The sequence below is a fragment of the Nasonia vitripennis genome, chromosome 4 (genome assembly GCF_009193385.2).
Source record: "Nasonia vitripennis strain AsymCx chromosome 4, Nvit_psr_1.1, whole genome shotgun sequence".
Taxonomy (NCBI): domain Eukaryota; kingdom Metazoa; phylum Arthropoda; class Insecta; order Hymenoptera; family Pteromalidae; genus Nasonia; species Nasonia vitripennis.
The window spans coordinates 4,118,503-4,138,421 of NC_045760.1; the positions used below are offsets into that span (position 1 = coordinate 4,118,503).

At 46.6% G+C, this 19,919-nt stretch overlaps 1 protein-coding gene across 21 annotated transcripts in view; it reads right to left on the minus strand.

Moving 5' to 3' along the window:
• The window catches only part of LOC103316932 (reticulon-1-A), a 33,571-nt gene that overhangs the window by 1,561 nt on the left and 12,091 nt on the right, over window positions 1-19,919 (minus strand). For 3 of the 21 annotated variants that reach the window (XM_031929907.2, XM_031929911.2, XM_031929909.2), the window contains 4 exons: window positions 12,189-12,224; window positions 562-769; window positions 212-420; window positions 29-134 (listed from right to left, as the gene is read on the minus strand). In XM_031929907.2, the coding sequence (XP_031785767.1) occupies window positions 29-134; window positions 212-420; window positions 562-769; window positions 12,189-12,224 (559 nt within the window). Of the gene's footprint in view, window positions 1-28; window positions 135-211; window positions 421-561; window positions 770-934; window positions 1,023-1,157; window positions 1,261-3,589; window positions 3,965-9,611; window positions 11,065-12,188; window positions 12,225-14,263; window positions 14,416-17,281; window positions 18,044-19,919 lie in introns of those variants that run through there. The other 18 variants (XM_032598948.1, XM_031929912.2, XM_031929914.2 and 15 more) reach the window with 18 other exon arrangements.

Genomic DNA, 19,919 nt, shown 5'->3' on the forward strand with positions numbered 1-19,919 from the left:
AGCGGCAAAATCGAAGAATCAAACTTACTTGGCCGTGATTTCGTTGAGTTTAGCCTGGACCAGAGCGAGGTTTTGGTCGATTTGCGTCTTGTTCGTTTCGTACACCTTGGGCAACGAGAAGAGGGCGACAACACCTGTGAAACAAACGATCGTTAGTCGTCGCAGCTCGAGAAGACGTAATGTGTTATATAGAGAGAAGCGAGATACCAACCGATGATGATGAGCGTCATGCCGTTGAACCATGCGCCAAGGTACGTGAGAGACCAGAGAACGATTCCGAACTTGAGCGAGTCGACGATGTCCTCGACCAAGAAGAGCCTGCGCAGCTCGCTGACGGCGGCATTGGCGTTCGCAACGGCGATGTCAGCGACTTCGTGCACCTTCTCGGCGGGCAGCGTCAGGTCAATCTCGAGGATGTCTCTGCAAGGTCACAAGAGCCATTAAAAATGATGCCTTAATACATGTCTCTGCGTATGAAAGAGCATATGCGCCGTCTGGTCGGTTTTAAGAGTTCAGCAGCGTATGAAAGAGAAAGAGAGAAAGCTTGAAAGGAAAACTCACTTGAATGGGTGTCCATCGGAGGTCTTCTGAATGGCCTGGAGGACAGTTTTGTAGATGCGGAAAGCGACGGTGAAGGTTAGAGTGAGGAGGGATATGTAAGCCAGCACGCTGATCAGACTGAAGTAGGCCAGCGACAAAAGCACTCCGAGTGTTGCACCAAAGACGATTCCCGACTTCTTGGGATCGCGCCAGTAGATCAGCGCTGCCACTGCAAATAAAAACATTTTTTCGTTAGCCTCTTTCGCACGAATATCACCACTATAATATTCATCGTCTCTACTGCTATATTTAATTTTCACAAAACGCTCGCACAGGCCAACCGCCTCTATAATCGACTTTAGAAAGTCCTAAAAGCACTCATCCCACAACCTACTTTTTAACAAACTCTCGTCCTAAGAGTATCAGAACGTCCTGACGCTGCGTAAGCTCGAAGGCGACTGACCGGCTGGCGTAGGCGGCGGCTATAACCCCATATGCACGCATGCACGAAAAATTCATTAGTATGAAAATCGCGTCGAGCTGACATCATCAGCGTTGTGCCCCGGCGAGCAAAGCTCACCTGGTAACAAATTATAAGCTCCCGTATTCGATATTACCTCAGAGAACCGTATGCGATGCTTCCGGTGCGTATAGGGAACGCGAAATTTTTTGCCTACGTGACGCTAATGCGCCGAGGTTTTTTGCGCCACAGGGGCATTGACATTGACACGCCGTTAGAGAGTTGCAAGGTTACGGATGAATCGCCGAGTTCGAGATAAGGATTTGATATATCGATGGAAAAATGCGCACGAGTTGGGCTGGGGGATTCTGTATTTCGTAATTCAGGTATTCTTAAGGCGGGTCAGCTAAAAATGACGTTATGAGTAGCCTACTTTTTATATTCGATCAGAACGACGCTTTCGTCCAACGAATTTCAGCGGCGAGCGCGTGTGTGTATTCTTTTAATTTGATTAATGGTGGAAACGCTTTTTAGTCTGGGGAGGGTAAATGTTACAACGGAGATGACTGTATTAGATAGCGACCATTTAGTTAATGAATTTTGTGAAAAATGAAGGGAAATCAAGTCAATTAAGCTGTTTGCTGAAGTAAACCAACAAATGCGCTCGAATATTATGAACGAAGAAGCCGCGTATGCGCGGGCTATTGCTATTTTAACGTTTTGGAGTCGCTCGTCCCAAATAGCGACTCGGACGAATCCACGTAAGATCGAATCCGGCTTACTAAGAATAGAAATTCGCGCAGATGAAGAAAAAGAAGTATGAATCCTTTACGCGCGCGATTAAAGCAGTGATTCAACAGTGTATTATCGACTTTTTTCTCAATTCAACGTCTTTTATATTTGCAGAGCGATAACGTTGCAACAACGTTTATTAGCAGAAATCCAATACCTTATCGCTAAAGCCTCTTCTCGCACATTAACGCCAATCTCTGATTACAAATTCATCTATAATTATGAATTTATAATCAGTGTGCTGTAGCGAGTAATATCAAAATTCAGAGCATCAAATACGTATAAATTATCGGAACAAAAGCGTACAGACTGAGAGCCACTATACCGACGAAGCACTTGTGGAGCATCCACGTCGTCGTCGTGGCACGCTACACCGGCTGTGCGCGCGCCAGCGCGACCTTGTTTAGATACGTGCACACGCTGCGATATTTCGCCCGCGAAATCACGAAAAAAAAGTCGCGGCGCCGACGCGTGAAAATTTCCGAACGTCGACCCTGCAGCGCTGCCGCCACCGCGAACACCTGCGCTGATTACGCGATGCGTGGCTGGATGTATAGAGAAGTATCGTGCACGTGGCTGATTTTAGCGGGACCAACAGATTTGTGGCAGCGGGTGAATTTTTTTTTTTTTTTTTACAGGAGGTTCGATGACGCATATACTATTTATTGATAGGCGGTACACGCACGTTATCGGCTCGACGAGAATAAACCAATGTCGTGGGTCGGCAGTTAAGCTCTATATTCTCGACCCGTGTATCGATTGTGTAAAAAGAAACGTTCATTAATAATACAGAGTCTCGTTGATGATGAGGCTGCTGCGAGTAAAAATAGTGATATAAAACAGCCCGTTAATACAGCTCGTGAGAAAATGGCGAAACAACAACAGCGTACGTGTATAGAAACACCCTAAGGGAACAAAGGAAGGGAACAGCGACGTATATAGCAGTAGCAGCAGTGGTCCCGTTCACTCTGGCCGTATATCTGATGTCAAACGAGTATATCTGAGAAACCGGTATACGTAGGTGCACGCACACATACGTATGGGATCGATTATATGCGCTGCAGCAGCCACGTTCTGGATTTTCGTCGGGATATCGATTTCAGGTTTTTCGAGAGTAGGTGTACGTGGATGACGATGATGGATTCGAAGATCGGAGCAGTCGATTGGTCGAAGGAGCGGAGCGTACAGCTTTCGTTTCCGAGAGAACAGATGGTGGCTTGTTTGCGTCGTGGACAGGCCGTGTTTATGAATGAAAAATAGCGCATCGATCGTGCATTTTCGAGAGGAATACAGCGGAGAGTTTGTTTCACGCTCTCTTTCCTATATCTGTCGAAGCGAGCTCGGAGAAAATATAAGCCGCTTGCGTTTTAATCGAATCACCGAGCGGCTAACGCGATACAGTGTGCAGGTATATCCTATACAGGCAGAAGCGTCAGTAGTCTATGCTAAAAATATTCCACGAAAGCGGAAGGTGCGAAAAGAGAATTATCGATAGCCGGAAGGGTAATGAAAAATCCATAGCGTACGCGCTCGGAGTCCTCGAGTTCAGGGTAGGAGCGAGGCGAATAATAATGGCGAGTCCGAGGCGCATCAGCATCCATTTAAACTTTAAAAGGCTCGAAAAGAAGCGGAGTCTCGTCGATTTAAAAAGCCACGAGCCCACACGTGTCGCGTACAGAACGCGTGCGCGTGAACCATATGTTCGGCTATCCTATATACAGCAAAGCGTCAACTACGAGCGAGGCTTATCCGACTCCCAGAGCCGTAAATATAACCCGCGCGCAGCCGAAAACTCACCAGGTCCCCGTTCGGGCAGTTCCTCGACGGGCTGCCTCGAGTTATTTCTGCGCACCATCGTGACGATCGTTGTCTACTCTCCGTCAGGTATATAGCAAGCACAAGAGGAGCGAGAGTCGTGTAGCGCGCGTGGTTGTTACATGCGGCACTCGCGCACAGACTGACCTGCTCTTTTTTTCACGCGCGCAACCGAGCGAGGGCAAAGAAACAGCGACGGAGATAGAGAGAGAGAGAGAGAGAGAGAGAGAGAGAGAGAGTCTTCTCTGGAAGCGCAGCGCGACTGTAACCTGCGCGTTCTCGGCGCGTCCGACGCCGACGAAGAGAGAGAGAGAGAGAGAGAGAGAAAGCACGAGCTGCTACGTTGTACAACAGTGGAGGGGAAGAAGAGAGAATATGGAGGGCACGAGGGGAACCGAACGGCGAGATGAAGGTGCACGGCGGTGAAAAAATCTCGCCGTGGAAAGTGGAGGTGCTGGCCATGAGAAAGATGTAGCCGTGGCAAACGTAGGAAGAGATAAAAGAGAGAGAGAGAGAGAGAGAGAGAGAGACGCGAGGGAGAGTGAAGGGAACATCGCGTTGATGCAGAGGCGGAACAGCGGGAAAGAGGAACGCGAGAAAGTCGACCGAGAATATGCGAACGGGAGGGAGAGAGACATTGTTGCAGCGCGTGCATCGCTTGTGTATATAGGAGAGAGATTGTTACTCCCGGAAAGGAGGATGTTGCCGATCCAGTAGCCTAGACATTGAAACGCTGCTCTAGGGGAGTTGACCGTTGACGTAACGATTATTCCGAGAGCCGATGCAACTCGCGTTACGTCACCCTACTAAATTTATAGATTTTTAGACATTAAACGCTCGCAAAGATGACTAAACTCGGAGAACCGAGAGAAGCCAGCTTGTGAGTATGCGTGTAGGTGGAGAGAGAGAGAGAGAGAGAGAGAGAAAAAAAAGAGTAGCGGAAGAGGAGTACAGCGTCGGGAGGTGGCAGCACCGGTCGACAAGTGTTTCCGCGTTCGACGTGCTCGCTCGGCAAATAATAGCGTTTTTCATTTGAATTTAATCGCCGCTTCCCTTTGTAATTGTTCCAGCAAGCCGCGGCCGTTTCGAGACATTAACATTTTGATCGGCGATTATGTAAGCGCGTGATTGAGCATAATGACGCTTCGATGTGGCGCAGATTGTCGCCGTTGTAATTAAGCTACGACATCCGCTCAATTATCGAACCACGATTGTTCAAATGTTTCTTCTTTTTTAGGACATAATCCACAATAAATATTTATACACCTTTAAACGAGTGTAGTAATTTCAGTAGTGCATCACCCTACGCCACACCTATCGCAATAAACCGCATCCCCCCCCCCCCCTCCCTGCGAACATCAGCGGTATAGCGAAGGCAAGTGATGTCATTACCGAGGGCTGGTCGCTCGTCGTCGAGTTCAGCTCTCGTTAATACACGTGGGCGCCGAGTGGCGGCATCGCGGTAGGCTATATCGGTAAAGTTGCGTGCGGCTCGCTCGTTCCCCCGACCATCGGATACGAGGTGTACTTCTACCGTATGTGGCTGTGCTTTTTTGCGCGGGTCGAGCTTCGCTGATACGACCCGGCGATAAGTCCGCCATTCCAGCTGGGCTGGGTCGATCGAGCCTTGCGAAGTTTTTAGCGAGAAAAGAAACTGTAGCTTTTTGCATTCGAAGGTGTATTGCACGTAAGAGAATCGAAAATCGCGTAATATACTTAATGAAAGAAGGAAAGCTGAATTTTCGATGAAGAGCATCATTGAATTATTCGCTGTGCGTGTTGAAAGCTTTGACAATCAATCGCTGAATAAAAGATACTCGGAACTCGAATACACTGGATAACGGTAAATTCCGTCGACGATCAAAAATAGATTAGCATCGCGACTGCCAGCGCGCAAGCACATCTTTCGCAGCAATGCAGCATTCGGATACAGAATTATTCCACGCAGGGTATCATTATCAGTCTGCGCACAACACGACTATCTTTTTTTCAGAGCACATTGATAAGGCTCGATACTAAAATAGAAAGAGTAATTGGAGAAAAAATAAAACAAAAGAGAGGCAGAGAGCTTTGCTCGTATAGAACGTGTACAGGCCACGTAAACGACGCTCCTAGCTATTGATTTTGTTCGACACGTCAGACATGCTCCGGAGCAGCCTGACTGCTCCCTCGCCCGCGCGCGTTTTCTTCTCTTTCAGAGAGCAGACGATATTATACACGGTCGTGTTCTGTACCCAAATGCACTTTGTAATCGAGTTCGTTGGAGCAGTTACGTGCAACGGTTGAACTTGCTGCTTAACAGTGACCAAACAGTTATTCGCTGCTTGCACTGTGGGAAGAGATGAATAATATGTTATTGGAACAATAATTTTACTGCTACTGAATACTGAGATTTTCATTCTAAGAAAATAGCCAAAATCAATAAAGCCGTAAAATTAATCTAAACACAACGCGAAGGCCAGGCTCTTTCTTCTACAGGCCTGTACCAACACAGTGCAAACTTGGCACACACGTGCTAGTGTTTGTGTACGAAAATTAGGCAAGGGTTGAGAGAGTATCGGCTACTGCCCAGCCGGCGCAGTGTGAACTCAGGGGACAGCAAAATCGATTCTCCGCCATCCCGCCGTGTCTGCAGAGTGAGAGATAAACGACGCGCCGGGTACATCGCCCTCCCGAAACATTGAGAAACTCGCCCTCGAGTTTTCAGCTCGCGCGAAAAGTTTCAAGCTGTCTTTGACAGCTGCCACGTCGGAAGAAAAAAAGAAAGGCTTTTGGCTCAGTTTTAAGACTCGGCTGGTTCTTCAGCTTTAATTAGAATCGTGCGCGAGGCCTTTGAGGCTTTAAAATAGGGTATTGTGCGTTTTTACTCTTTGAAAATGACGCAGGTATCGAAAAACTATCTGACCTATAAAAATAACTCCAGAGCGAATCTGCACTAGCAGGCTTATCTCTCTCTCTCTCTCTCTCTCTCTCTCTCTCTCTCTCTCTCTCTCTCTCTCTCTCTCTCTCTCTCTCTCTCTCTCCTCTCTCTCTCTCTCTCTCTCTCTCTCTCTCTCTCTCTCTCTCTTCTCTCTCTCTCTCTCTCTCTCTCTCTCTCTCTCTCTCTCTCTCTCTCTCTCTCTCTCTCTCTCTCTCTCTCTCCTCTCTCTCTCTCTCTCTCTCTCTCTCTCTCTCTCTCTCTCTCTCTCTCTCTCTCTCTCTCTCTCTCTAATAATACACGCAATTACGGCTCATCCCTCGCTACACTAGCGCTACAAGCCACAGCGCGCTGAATTTCATAGACATTCAAGTGCACTCGGCTGGCTTTGCTCCAGATAAACCGATAGAGTGAGTGATTATCGCCGCGAGACGACCCGGACTTTGATATAGAAGAATCGTGAAAAATGTTCGCCGCTCCAGTTGAACCATTGTGACAGAATCGATCGATTTTAATTCGTATACACACGTCGTTTGCTCGTCATCGTCACTGCAGAGAGATGTACAATGGCCGCGAGCGAGACAATAGGAAAGAATGCACCTTGCGGAAGGTTACGGTTGCGGGTTACGGCTACAAGGTTGGATGCGTTCGCTTCCGTTGTACAGAGATACGTCCAGCAGTACACGCGCGAGAGGCTATTATTGGAGGCAGCAGCCAAGGCCGATTCTGCGCGACGATAATCGCCGATCAATTATTCCCTCGCAGGCAATTAACACGCGTTCGATCGATCGGTTTATTTTGGCAGGGAGACGAGAATTCGATTCTGCTTTTCGCCGGTTTATAATTGAAGATTTCGAGGCTACGGCCAGTTTTGCATCTCAATAATACGAGCTTGGGTGTCGTGACTCTGAGTGTAGTCAGGAAAATTTTCTATGCAACGACGAATAACGCTGAAAGACCTGCAATTTTTCAGAAACCTTCCGCACAGCGAGCATTTCGTTTCCGTCACACAATGCTCTCAAGAGCAATAACTCTCGCGGATGCATAATCCACAATACCTCCGCGAGCGCAGGTATATTTCGGAGTTCTGCACGGCGACAAAGACAGAGAAAGAGAGAGCCACTCGCTGCGGTGACACACGAGTGAATTAAGCGCGATTCCCGAGCCAAAGAAGCTCGGCTATATCGTCTTACGTAATCTCGCTTGCGCGCGTGTGCGTGTGTGTGACCCTCTCGTCGGTGGATCACCGAAATAAACGGAGCGTGCCTCCGTGAAAAAAGCCGCTGCATGCAGAAGAGCCGACGACGACGCGGCTGTATACTATATACGTCAGAGCTTCTCCGCGGAATTTTTCAAAGCTTTTTTCGACCGATGCCAGGTTTTTTCCTTTGTTCGGACGTGCACTGGACTTTGTTTTTCGGGAAGCTTCAACAGGCGATGCTTTGTCCGTATGTACGTGTGTGTTGATCTTGAACTCTAGACCCACACCGGGCTTTCGCATAAGTTTGATAGACGTTGACAGCTCTCATCGGATGTCGTTTCGAAAAATTGAAATGAAAATTCTCTGGATGAAATCAGCGCGTTCTACACACAAGCTCTGGTTCGTGCGATTGACCGAATTCAGGACCCTCGTCGCTGATCCTCGACGACACGCGTGATGTACACAAAGGATCGTATAGACCCGAGCCGCACGTACGGAAACGGAAGGATCGAGCTTTGTGCGGGCGTATAACGCGGTGTCAGTAGGCCGCGAGGCGACTGCTCAGAAAGAAAGGGCGCCGCACATACACGTGAGTCATCCCTGACATAACACCTATACAGTCACCCCCTCGCACCCTCTGTGTCACGAATGCGCCCGCGTAAACAAAGAGACGTATGACGCCGGAAAGGAAAAGAAAGCGCATGCGCGACGGGCGAAGCTTTATCCTCGGTGCCAAGTCTGTGTACAGGATAATAATTGACAGATCGGGATTACAACATTAGTCGGCTCTAGATTAAGCGGAGAAATTTGTTGATTTTTTCTTCCTGCGCGACAATGCGGATTGTGCGCCAGTAGATTTTGCCAAGAAATATCTATACATCGCGAGAGGGGTGTAATAGCGAGTGCTAGTAAATTCTCTCTTGTAACTTCAGTATGTATACACGACGAGGGAAAAGTGTCCGAGTGACAGTTACGGCTATTGCCGTACAGGTGGAGCTTCATTCATTAAAATTCCATGTATTTTAAAAATCATTTTCACGTGCAAATTGCCCCCGCGTTTATGCAAAGGATTTCTTACGCGCGAACGGTTTTAGAAACACGGCAGGATTTTATGGGTCGTTACTTTTTAAACTGCGTACTGACCATTTCGAGGAGTTTTAGTCTTGATTATATAGTTATTCTAGAAACAATGCTGACATTGATAATTCGTAGAGCCGAGTGTACGACGACGACACACTTTCGACGTACTGATATACGATAAGGGCAAACGCGCATCATAACAAGGAGAGCTTCCTTCGGATGTCTTTGAAATTCTCGTGAGCAAAGGCTAACGTCAGAATCGATTTTAACCACAAGACGCTCGGCAGTCGAAGAGACAAAGCCATTGAGTATGTTTACGTCGTAATATTCATTGAGATACCGTGTAAGCGAATTAATCTCGCGAAGCGCTCAAAAATATCATACAGTATCGACTCATCGATCCGCCAGTGCGTCGAGAAGTATGCATAAACTGCCGGTAAAGCATTTATCGAGCACCTCGAAATATGCAGCAGCTATTTTCGTCCCGAAGCATTTATTAACGTTAATAATCTCCTAACACTCGTAAATACAGCGATCCGAACGCGCTCGGATTATTTTCAGTACAAAATCAAACGTCCTCTGATCCTCCTACAAACGATTCCACTCCGCGCGTATTTATCTCTCATGACTAACGCGCGCAGTCAATCTCCGAGAGCACTTTTCCAGACAAACAATCTCCCGCGACAAAAATAAAAGAAATTCGCACATCCCTCCCCGTTGCGTATACTCGCGACGCGATTTTATCATCGCAAAGCGGCGCAAATTAGCCGCAGAGATATGTGTAGTGTGATGCCGGTACTACTCACGTTCCTGCCTCGTGATGGCCATTTTCGCAGCAGTAGCAGCAGCAGAACACAGTCACCAGCACTATATACCACGCACACGCTGCACAGAGTTAAATGCCGCGACTTTTTTTGAAAAAGCGCGCAGGTATTATTATACCGAAGAGAACCGGCTCTTGCTCGCGACGCACTTATATACGCACTTCCTTCGCAGCCTGCAGTCCGAGGGATACTGAAACGTCACGCACAGTTGAATATTTTCCAGGAATAGAGGCGACTACTTATCCCGCGGCATCAGTGATGTTTGCGTGCGCTCTCCGAGTAGGGTCGAAGGATCGATGCGTAAAAGGAAGACACGCGCGGCTCGGTTCAAGGTCGGAGTAGGATTAGCGTCTGCTACTGCTCCGAAACGTTAAATTTTGCTATACTTCCGTCGCGATGAAAACTTTCACTGTATAATCGGCGCAATACTCTTGAAAATACTCAACTGTGCGGGGTAACGATCGCTCGTAGAGTGTGTGTACGCCGGAGACGCGGAGGAAGGCGGCGAAGAATGCCGTCGATAAAGAGGAGCGAAGAGTAAGTAAGAAAGAAAGAAAGAAAGAAAGAAAGAAAGAAGGAAGAAGAAAGAGAATGCGCGCGTGCAAGGGTCGCGCACGCAGGCGAGCGAGCGAGAGAGGAACTGGCCGTTGCTCGCCTCGCGGCACTGCGAGCCGCCTCTTTTGCTGGCAAAGCACCAGGAGAACCTGGCTGGACGTTATATTTAGTATTGGAAGACGAGTGCGTGCGCCGCCGCCGCCGCAACGGCGAGACGGACATTACTCTCGTTTCGCGCGGCTCCTCCTGCATCTCGGTGTATACGCGTTGTAGAGCTCGCTCGATTCTCTCGGTGGAGATTTTCGAGAAAAGCGAAACGCTTCGCGCGTATTTTTTATTCAAACGGAGGCACTGCTTTGATTTTCACGAGATGGCTTGTGGATGTATCGCCGGGGGAGCGATATTTTTGGGAGAGGGTTGTGATTGATGCTTTGAGGTTATGGAGCGCATCCTTCGAGAGAAGATTACGTGGGAACGCCCTGAATGACGTATTTTTAGACTCGCTTCGAAAATTCTCTCCGCACCTCGTTCTTTTCACACCAGCTCGAGAGTTAGTCGCCGAGCAGAAGCACAACCACCATCGATGGAAACGAAATTCAAGCTCTACTGCGCGTGGTTCTGCTTCTGCTCGGAAAAAAGCCAAACGAACAAAAAAAAAAAAAAATACGCCAGCCTTACTCTCTTTTCTCAGTCGAATCGATCGAAGGGGCGCGTGAGGGTCGGAAGGAAGTGAATAGTTAAGTGCACGCGCTCGCAAGTGTTCTAACACACACGCGTAGTAACACGCGACGATAAAGACCTCGAGAGTCTTTGTAAAAGTACTGAATAAATTGCGCGACGATTCCTGGAGTTTCGCTCTCCGGGAGTAGCTGCGAGACACTGAACGGCGGAAGAGAGTCGACAACGATGACGATGAAAGAAGCCTAGAGGGAGAGAGGGAGAGAGAGAATTCTCGGGCTTTTTCGAAGGTTGGATACACTGTGTACGGCGGCGGGATCTTTCGGAGTGCGTATTCCGACTGATCCCGCCTGGCGACAAGGGGAAGGGAAGCCCTGTAGAGTTTCGTGCTGCGGGGATGCGAGAGAGAGAGAGAGAGAGACGGAAAATTTAAAGAGACGCAATAAGCCAGTGGGAAATGTAGGGGAGGAGAGAGAAAGCGTATGGCACAAAGAAAATACGGCCACGAGGAAAAAGAAAGAAAGCGAGTCGTTGGCTTGGGGAAAACCCAGTGGGTGACTGTAGGTCAGGCGCAGGCACGGGGCTGTTCGAATTTATTTAGCGAATTTTTAAGGATAACCGAGTGGAAAGCAGAATTTGCGTCGAGGAAAGAGAAAGTACAAGAGATAGATGGAAATAGACGCGGTCTCGGACGTCAGAGACAGGTGGTATTAGTCGGCGCTGAATGTGCTATAATCTCTGCGCTGACCTAGTAAGGAACGGTGACAATGATTTCTTTGATATTCAAAACGATCTTCTTCCTCATATATCTGGAGTTTGATTTATCAGAGTTACAATCGCGCTTGTTCAGATACGTTTATGGAACTGATTGTAAAATACGCTTGTCAGCTGGCCGATCGTGGAGATATTCATCGTACCAGGGGATTCAAAAGAAAAAACTCCCTCGAGTGCATACAATGTTCTGTTTCGCATCGGTCAATGGGACTTTTTACATTTTTTTTTTTTAAATAAATTGCGCGTTCAAGAGCAAGTAGTGCGGAAAAGAGAAAGCGACAAGAGATAATTGATCGCGATTGCTTGAATAACCTACGAATTAAGCACAATCAAGGCGAGCGTGTTGTTTGTACATGTGCGAAACAGTAATAACGTGTTCGACAATCTGATCGTCCTTTGACTCGATTCGAGCGTTTGATTCGCGTTTCATCGCAAATCTTTTAATAATCAAACGAGATGACTGATCGTTACCAATCAAGTTGGATTATATTTTGTTAGGCAAATCTCGTTTAATTTTTAGTGAAAATGCAATAAATTAGTCGTTAGACTCACCTTTTGGATTCAGTCTTTCTGGGTTAAACCATGCATCTGTAAAGAACACAAAGAAAGAAAGTTAGTGTTAACATCCAGCACCAACATCAAGCTTGCTCGTAAATTTTTAATAAAAAGTGCGCCATAAAGGGACGTTAAAAAAAGAAAAAAGAAAAAGGTATTGGTAAATTAAACGTTTCGAGAAGAACTTTGTTCAGTATATCAGTAATTCGATCATGCATAGATAGCTACATTGTACCCGAAGAGAGTAAAAATTATTTCAGACGCACGTGCGGTGATTAGCAGCACTGGCATCTTAAGCTCGATCGTGTGTCAGTCTACTAATCTTAAAGAGTCGGTTTTGTAACCAGCAATGATAAAGCTCGAACTCTTTATCTGGTTACATAAATAAACTGCATTGAATTTCGATTTCAAAATTCTTTATATAACATATTCCACCTCAGCAAAGTCGTCTGCGCATCTGGCTTTATTAGAGCAATATTTGCGAATCGTTAAAACCAAAATAGAACAGTTCAAATTTTTTTTTTGCCCTACTCAGTGACTGCATGGATAATTTCGCGTTATATCGCAACAAAATATCTCCATATATAACATCGCGCGTAAAACTTGGTGCGCGGCTATTTTTTGATAAAAGAAGTGAGCAATAAATTACTCAGAAGCTTCCCTCTATGCAACGCCCTTGACTCAACAAAAGAAATCTCCAGCAAGTTTTCGCGAACTCGTTACGCGATTCTCGAGCGAAAACTTTTAATTGAGATGCAAAAACAAAAACGCATAAACTCGATATCTTTCTCCAGGCATCTCGGCTAATTTTTGCGGAGATCGAGCCTCGTCTTTCTCTCCCAGGAACTCGCAGCGTAAAACGGAAGATAATGAGTACAGCCGTGATCCATTGAAGCTTGTTGCGGTGCAGTGCACAACGTGGAAATACTCTGCCGGATGACTATTAGATGAAGCTTGTACCTATATAGACGTAATACATATATGTTGGCAGAGGCGGCGGCTCTAAATACCGCGAGAGGCTGGTGGGGAGGAGATCCGAGGAAAGAGAATAAGTGAGACAAAGCGCTGAAAAGGAGCGAGAGAGAGAGAGAGAGAGAGAGAGAGAGAGAGAGAGAGAGAGAGAGAGAAGGAATCAATATTCTCCTGCTCACATTGTTCAGGGACGTCACGACTGCTGCACTGACTGTGTCAAGTACGCAGTAGTTGTGTGTTCGTATGCTGCAGGTCGGTGTACAAGATTGAGTACGTGTATGCGTGCGTGAGGCGGCAGCGTGAAGTGACTCTGCCAATTTCTAGCGTCATTTTCATCATTACTTTGTACTCTGCTAGAGATATACTTTGTACAATAGCTGTTCAGCAGCCAATCGTAATAATTTCATTTTGAAATATTACGCATGAGATTTTTCACGACATTCACTTCGTTACACATGTAGATAATAAAAGAGGTGGTTTTTGTGCAGTGTTTGAATATTCATTGACAGGAATTATCAAATTTTTCTTTCGTAAGATACATCTTCAAAATTTTAGTTGTTTCTTTTTGTAGAGGCAAATAATGTTTGTTGATGAATACTCAATTGTACGCAAAGTGTGAGAAGCAAAAATTGGTTCCGGTGTAGTGTAAACGAAAAGAGGTGATTCGATCAGACATGAGGATGCTTTGCATAATTTGCGTGAACGAATTTGCATAAATGGCGTGATGAAGATTCGACTAACAGCAGCAGTAGCGATGCATGCAACAATGGCTTGATATTTCAGAAATGTGTGCTTGTTGAAATCTCCAAAAAATATGTTACAGTTTGAAAATAATTTTTCTCGTTCAAAAATAATGTTAATTTATTGACAAGGTATCATTGGATGAAGTTCGTATCTTTCATCGACTAACCTCGAAAGTGGTAATCGTGTCCGCTCTGATATCACGGATGCAAAATAATTTTGATAATACCTATTCAAGATTGGTAATCGAGTGATTTGACGTTTCGTTAGTGAAATCGTTAACTTAATGAAAAATAAATGAACTTAACTTCAGCGTTGTGCAACCACTCATTTTTAAGGAACAACTTATTTTTACATACGTGAATCACGTGGATCTCTGTTAGTCAATTCCATGTTGGATGAAAGATGTGATTATTTATTTGAGAACTTGAAAATTTTGAAAAATGTACAAAAGCATCTTGACATAATTCAAGGTTAAGTGCTGTAGCATCTTGAGGATGTAGATACATATCTATGCGTACGTGGATCGTTAAACAACAACCTATCGCATCATCTGATTTCTAATGTAAGAATCCGAATTCGTTATCGAATACCGAACACTCGTTAAATATTTCTGCATCAATAATGTTCGACAAAGGTCCACTTCGATTTTCTATTCTCTCGAAATAAAAGTCCATAGTCGGCCGATATGATCTCTGCTGTTTCCGAAGAGGCGTAAAATCCGACCATTGTCAGCGGTAGAAGTGAGAGCTCAAGCCCTGTACCGCTTAGTCTAGCAGAAATCAAACATACGCTATCGATCCTAGTATATTACGCGAGCTCTACGTGACATATACGTTTTCGGAGATAATAAAGAGAAATAAACCTAGATGATTGATTACTTTCGGTAGTTCTGAGACAACTTGATTCATGATTATAATAAATTCAGCTGAATGTAAGTTAAAAAATTTTTACGTTAAGTCCAAGTAATACTGGCACATAAAAAAAGTATCTTATCAGCGACGTCGTCAAACGGCACAAGAGCTAATTTCGCAACAAAGAATCTATTTTAGCAAGCAATTAACGGTCTATAGACATAATTGCATTCGTTCGAGCAAGTTTTTCACGAGTACTTACGCGCGAGGAGCTCATCGAAAGTATACTATAACCGAGGGGAATGGACGATGCGGTTGCCCTTTTTTTATCTCGTTAGTTCAATGACATTCATAATCAAAGTCCACGGCGCAAGCGTGTTGCGCAATCGAAGCGGGCAGCACCGCACTGCTCGACGAGCGTATAAAAGGATAAAGTATTGAATATCGGTACGAAGAGTGACATCAGGTATAAGATAAATTAATTTCGGCGTGTGACAGCCCGTGATAATTCTTCAGCACTTGAGAAGTAAGCTGGAAGTTTTATTTCATGGAGTTACTGAACGTGGTCAATTTTAAGAGAACTACGATTCTTTGGAGAAAATTTGGTTCAAAGACGGATTCTAGATTTCCGTGTCTACGAATCTGACCTTATCTCAGTCATACTCGCGAGATAAAAGAAAAATCTGTGACGTTGAAACGAGACTCTCAAACCGGTAATTCCCTAGTGTACGCTCTGAAAAATGTAACGACTCATTAATTACGTAATATCCACGTTTTAGTCATTGTTCACTGAATAAACCACGAAACGAAGAACAGCAGCTCCCGCGTAAAATCCCCGAGGACGATCAAAATCTCAAGCGACTGTAATATAATGCTTCGACCTGAATCCGAGTCGCATACATCCCCTTGAGAGGAAATCAACAAACATTGAAAATAAGAAAAATTTCCACCAACTTGACGAAACAAAAGCCACTCAAAAAGCGATCAACATCATCTCTCTTGAATCGCATCCGACTTGGGAAGAAGCTATGTGACTCCGGTAGTTTCCGGGTCACGTAGTCTAGTGCACTATACCTATAATACAGAACCGCAGCGACTCTCGCGGTCGGGGGAAGGCCGACCGGGGGTCGTTGACCCTTCGTCGCTCGACGTGGAAAAAGCTCTCTCTATATTCCGCGTCTTTACATGCCTACATAAGCCTATACACGTTCCATCCGCACACACACAGGTGTAGAGCGAAAGAAAGAAGAAAAGCCAGGAGCTGCGGTGCACTTGAATTCTTCATAATCCGCGAGCGCGCGAAACGATTGCCGGCGCTCGTAAGCTCGTTAGGGCCGATTTATTTAGCTAAGCTTCGACGACGAGCTCTCTGTGGCGTCAGCCTATTGATTTTCAGCCGCGCGATTTGCCACCGCTGAATCTCCGGATTATACAGCCCGAGAGAGAAAGAGAGAGAGAGAGAGAGAAGCTGCCGCAGAGAAATTTGCAAGCAGAAGCTAAACCACTGATGGATAAGCGTTTTGCTGATGCGCCGCGCGATGGATTGGTTTCTTTGTCCGTGGAAGTAACGAGAATCGATAGAGCCGCGCTTTTCCTATTCTCGGAGTTTTATTAATGTCCCCTCGACGCTCTGCAGTACCGCGTCTACGTGTAGTGCGTGAATTTTAATTTTCCAGAGACGTAGACACGCGCGTTGTGTTTTGGTCTGCGGTTATCACACGAAACAAAGCCCCACACACATACACGCTTGTAAGTACGTGGATTTCCGATCGAGAGAGCAGTGGAAGTGATCCTAGGCGCGCTGGAAAGTTTTACGATCGAATACCTAAAGTCCAGCCATTAATTCAAGTCGACCGTGAAAAGAGAGAATCTCAAACGTAACGGCATCTACAGTGTTCGTCTACGCTCGGAATTGGTGTACAGAAACGTTTCCACTATAAATTCGTAAATTTCGAGAAAAAAAAAGTATTCGCCAACGTTAGCCACACCTAACGGCGTCGCGGATAACCTATATTTTCTGCGCAACGATCGAAACTTGCGGCGCCGCGTATAACCCAACCACCTCCTCCTCCCGCCATGTACAACATCCAGAATGGCGTAAAGCCTCGCGCGCGAGCGTTCGGAAAGCATGTATTTTCCGCGCTTCTATACCTAGTAGAAACGAGGCCCTTTCACCATCGTCGAAATAAGATGTAAAAGGCACAAACACACCGAGAGGTAGAAAAGGCGCAAGTCGAGCTTTTCGCGCGTCGCATCGGGTACGAGAGAATGGACTCTCCCCCGGCTTGCATGCGCGGGCGGCGATGCCGCAATGAACCTGACCCGGAGAAGTGGCCCGGGTTTACAACGAAGTCTCGGTATCGAGCGAACGATGCAAAAACGAGCCGCTTTCTATGCAGCGAAAAGACGAAATATTCCGCTCGTTTGTCAACGCCGAGAGCTAGAGATCGCGCGCTGAGTGATCGCTGCGACGTGTGTTACACTGCACCGCGTATATCGTAATGAGTGTAGAGGTATCCTTACAGGGCAGGAAGATGGTCCAGAGCGAGGCTCCGACGGGCCTCTTGCAGGAGTTGGCATCCTTGGTGCACGCCGGTCCGTCCATGATCTCGGGTATACTAGGTATATATACTATGCTACGCTTGTACGAGCCTCGTCTTCGTCGTCGTCCTGGCACACAACGCTATGCAGCACTATTATTCTGATCCGTGCGTGAATACAACACACCCCCGGCGCACTTGGTATATACGAGAGAGATGAAGCACACTGCGTACGTAGGAGCGAGAGCGATGGTCGTCTCCGCGCAGAAGCCCACTGCCGACTGAGATCTGTCTCTCTCACTCTCCTAGCTGCAGCCTTCTCTCGACGAGATACACCGCGCGCGAGAGAGAGGGAGAGTCGGCTCGCTGATAACGCGTTCACAGGAGCGACTCGTGCGCTCTCTCTCTCTCTCTCTCTCTCTCTCTCTCTCTGTACACACACAGCACTGATGCGATAGCCTCTTGACTTTCCCCCGCGGTACAAGCTACTACGCGTAGTGTTTCCAAAGGTTCTCTATGGCGGTGAAAGAGAGAGAGAGAGCGACAACAAACGGGGAAAAGCGTATGTGTGCGCTGCACGCGAGTGAGAGAGAAAGAGCGAGCAGTCTCGTGGCGCGTCGAAAGGAGGACTGCTGCGCGGCTCTATCGACCCGGGGGAAGGCTCGCGCCGCCGTCGGCTTGCTATACCTACGTGCGGGCAATCGCAGCGACGAGCTGTTCCCCTCCACACGATGCTCAGGCTCTGTGTGTGATGCTGATGCTCCGATGCCCGAGGTACGCTACTGCTGCGCGCATGACTCATCGTTGTTGTTATGTCCAGTCTGTGTGACGGGGCCCTGCGTTGCCTCGCTGTGTGTGTGTGTGTGTGTGTGTTGTGTGCACTGCGACGTGGATATACGCTATTGCCGATGTAATACGCGTGTTTGTGATGCGCCGACTCGGTGTGTCATGTGCGTGTATACGCACACACTCGTACGTGGGAAAAAGCCGAAAGCTGAATTCGCGGAGGGCGCGATGTAAACGCGATTTGGAGGTCGAAGCGATGTGTACGACCCGCATTACCAGAAAATGGAAGGTAAACAGTGGTAACAGAAAAATCCGAGAAATCAATGGAAACTTTCCGGGCGTGTCGTCGCTGTCGAGCTACTTTTTATAAATAAATACATATACACCTGCGCGAGAAGACAGCATAACAGAGGAGAATGGCTCATAGCGGGCGCACCTTAGAAATTGGCAGGCCACTGCAGCTAGCGCAGCCTCTTTTTCGGGACAAAAGTGTTCGGGAGCTAAGCTCGGACCTTCGCTATTTTCATTAGCTCAGACCGGACGACTCTGGTAGTCTGTCGTCGCTCGCGCACTGCATCAGCTGCTCGATCGAGGAATAATTAGCGGAGAGCGTCGCGGCCAATAAAACGCGAACAGCTCGTCTGAAAAATATACCTATGCATTGCTTTCAGTTCAACCTCGCTGCGATCAATTAACACCTCGGTGTAATTGAATAATTGAAAACGATTGAAGACGATGCTGTCACCAGAGGAAACGGTTATTCTTAGCTCACGCTTTCAAGCTCGCAAATCTCGGAAGGTAAAAGTCACTTCGTAGGGACTTTCCATTTCCGCGGATTCGAAAAGAAATTGTACGTAGACTGAGAGATAAGCAGTCGAGCGTCTCTGCATTGTGGGGTTTCGCAACGCGTCTAAAGAGAGCCAGCCAGACGAGCCTATGAGCGCCGATTGTGTACACTTAAGTTGCCTATTGAGCGCGGATAAAGCGTTTAAAGGTCGAGAGTAAACACGTTACAGTGACTAATCGGGTGGGAGGCATATTAGGGAGAAAGCTATGGAAAACACTGCCTGACGTATGCAGACTATCCTGTGAGTAACATTGTATTCGGCTCGAATCTCGAAGCAAAAATATATGAGTTAGCTAGAAAAACTGTTGATTCGAGAATTATCTATCTACGAGACGGGAGCCTAAGTCAAGTCAGCAGAAAAACAGACAAAGAAAAGGCAATAAGAATCCAATGACAAAGAGCCGAGAGCCTCAATTGAAAAGCTGCACGATCACGAAAAAAAAAAAATCGTGAACGGCACCTGCTGCGACTCTCTGTACAACAAAATAGGAATTCGCATTGCGTAACGCGCCAAGCGTCTAACCTTGCTCGCGGACATTGAATAAAAGCGCATATTTCGCGACATTTAATACCGAGAGTATATGATAGGTATATGCTATTGGATATCGATTGTTGGACGATAAATTTTTGCGCTTTTTCAGCCTCGACTTGTGAAACTATTGTCGTAGGAAAAGTGTACCATGGTCAGGAGGGCAATGAATCGCGCCGCGCGCTTCGTTTTTATTAGTACTGCAAAAATGCGAAGTTAGAAAGAGGCTCTTAAGAGAAAATCGAGACGACCTTTGTTTTGACCTTTAGCATCGCCGGTCGCGCGCAGCTCCTTATCTGCTTTGCAATCGAAATAAAATATTTTTCCAAATTTACAATTCGAAGCTGCGTGAAAATACATATTCACCGAGACACCCATTCAATTTCCGACTCCCTGTCTTCTAAATTAATCCAGTGCAACTCGGGAAATAAAAAATCGCGTGTCCAACCCAACAGTCTG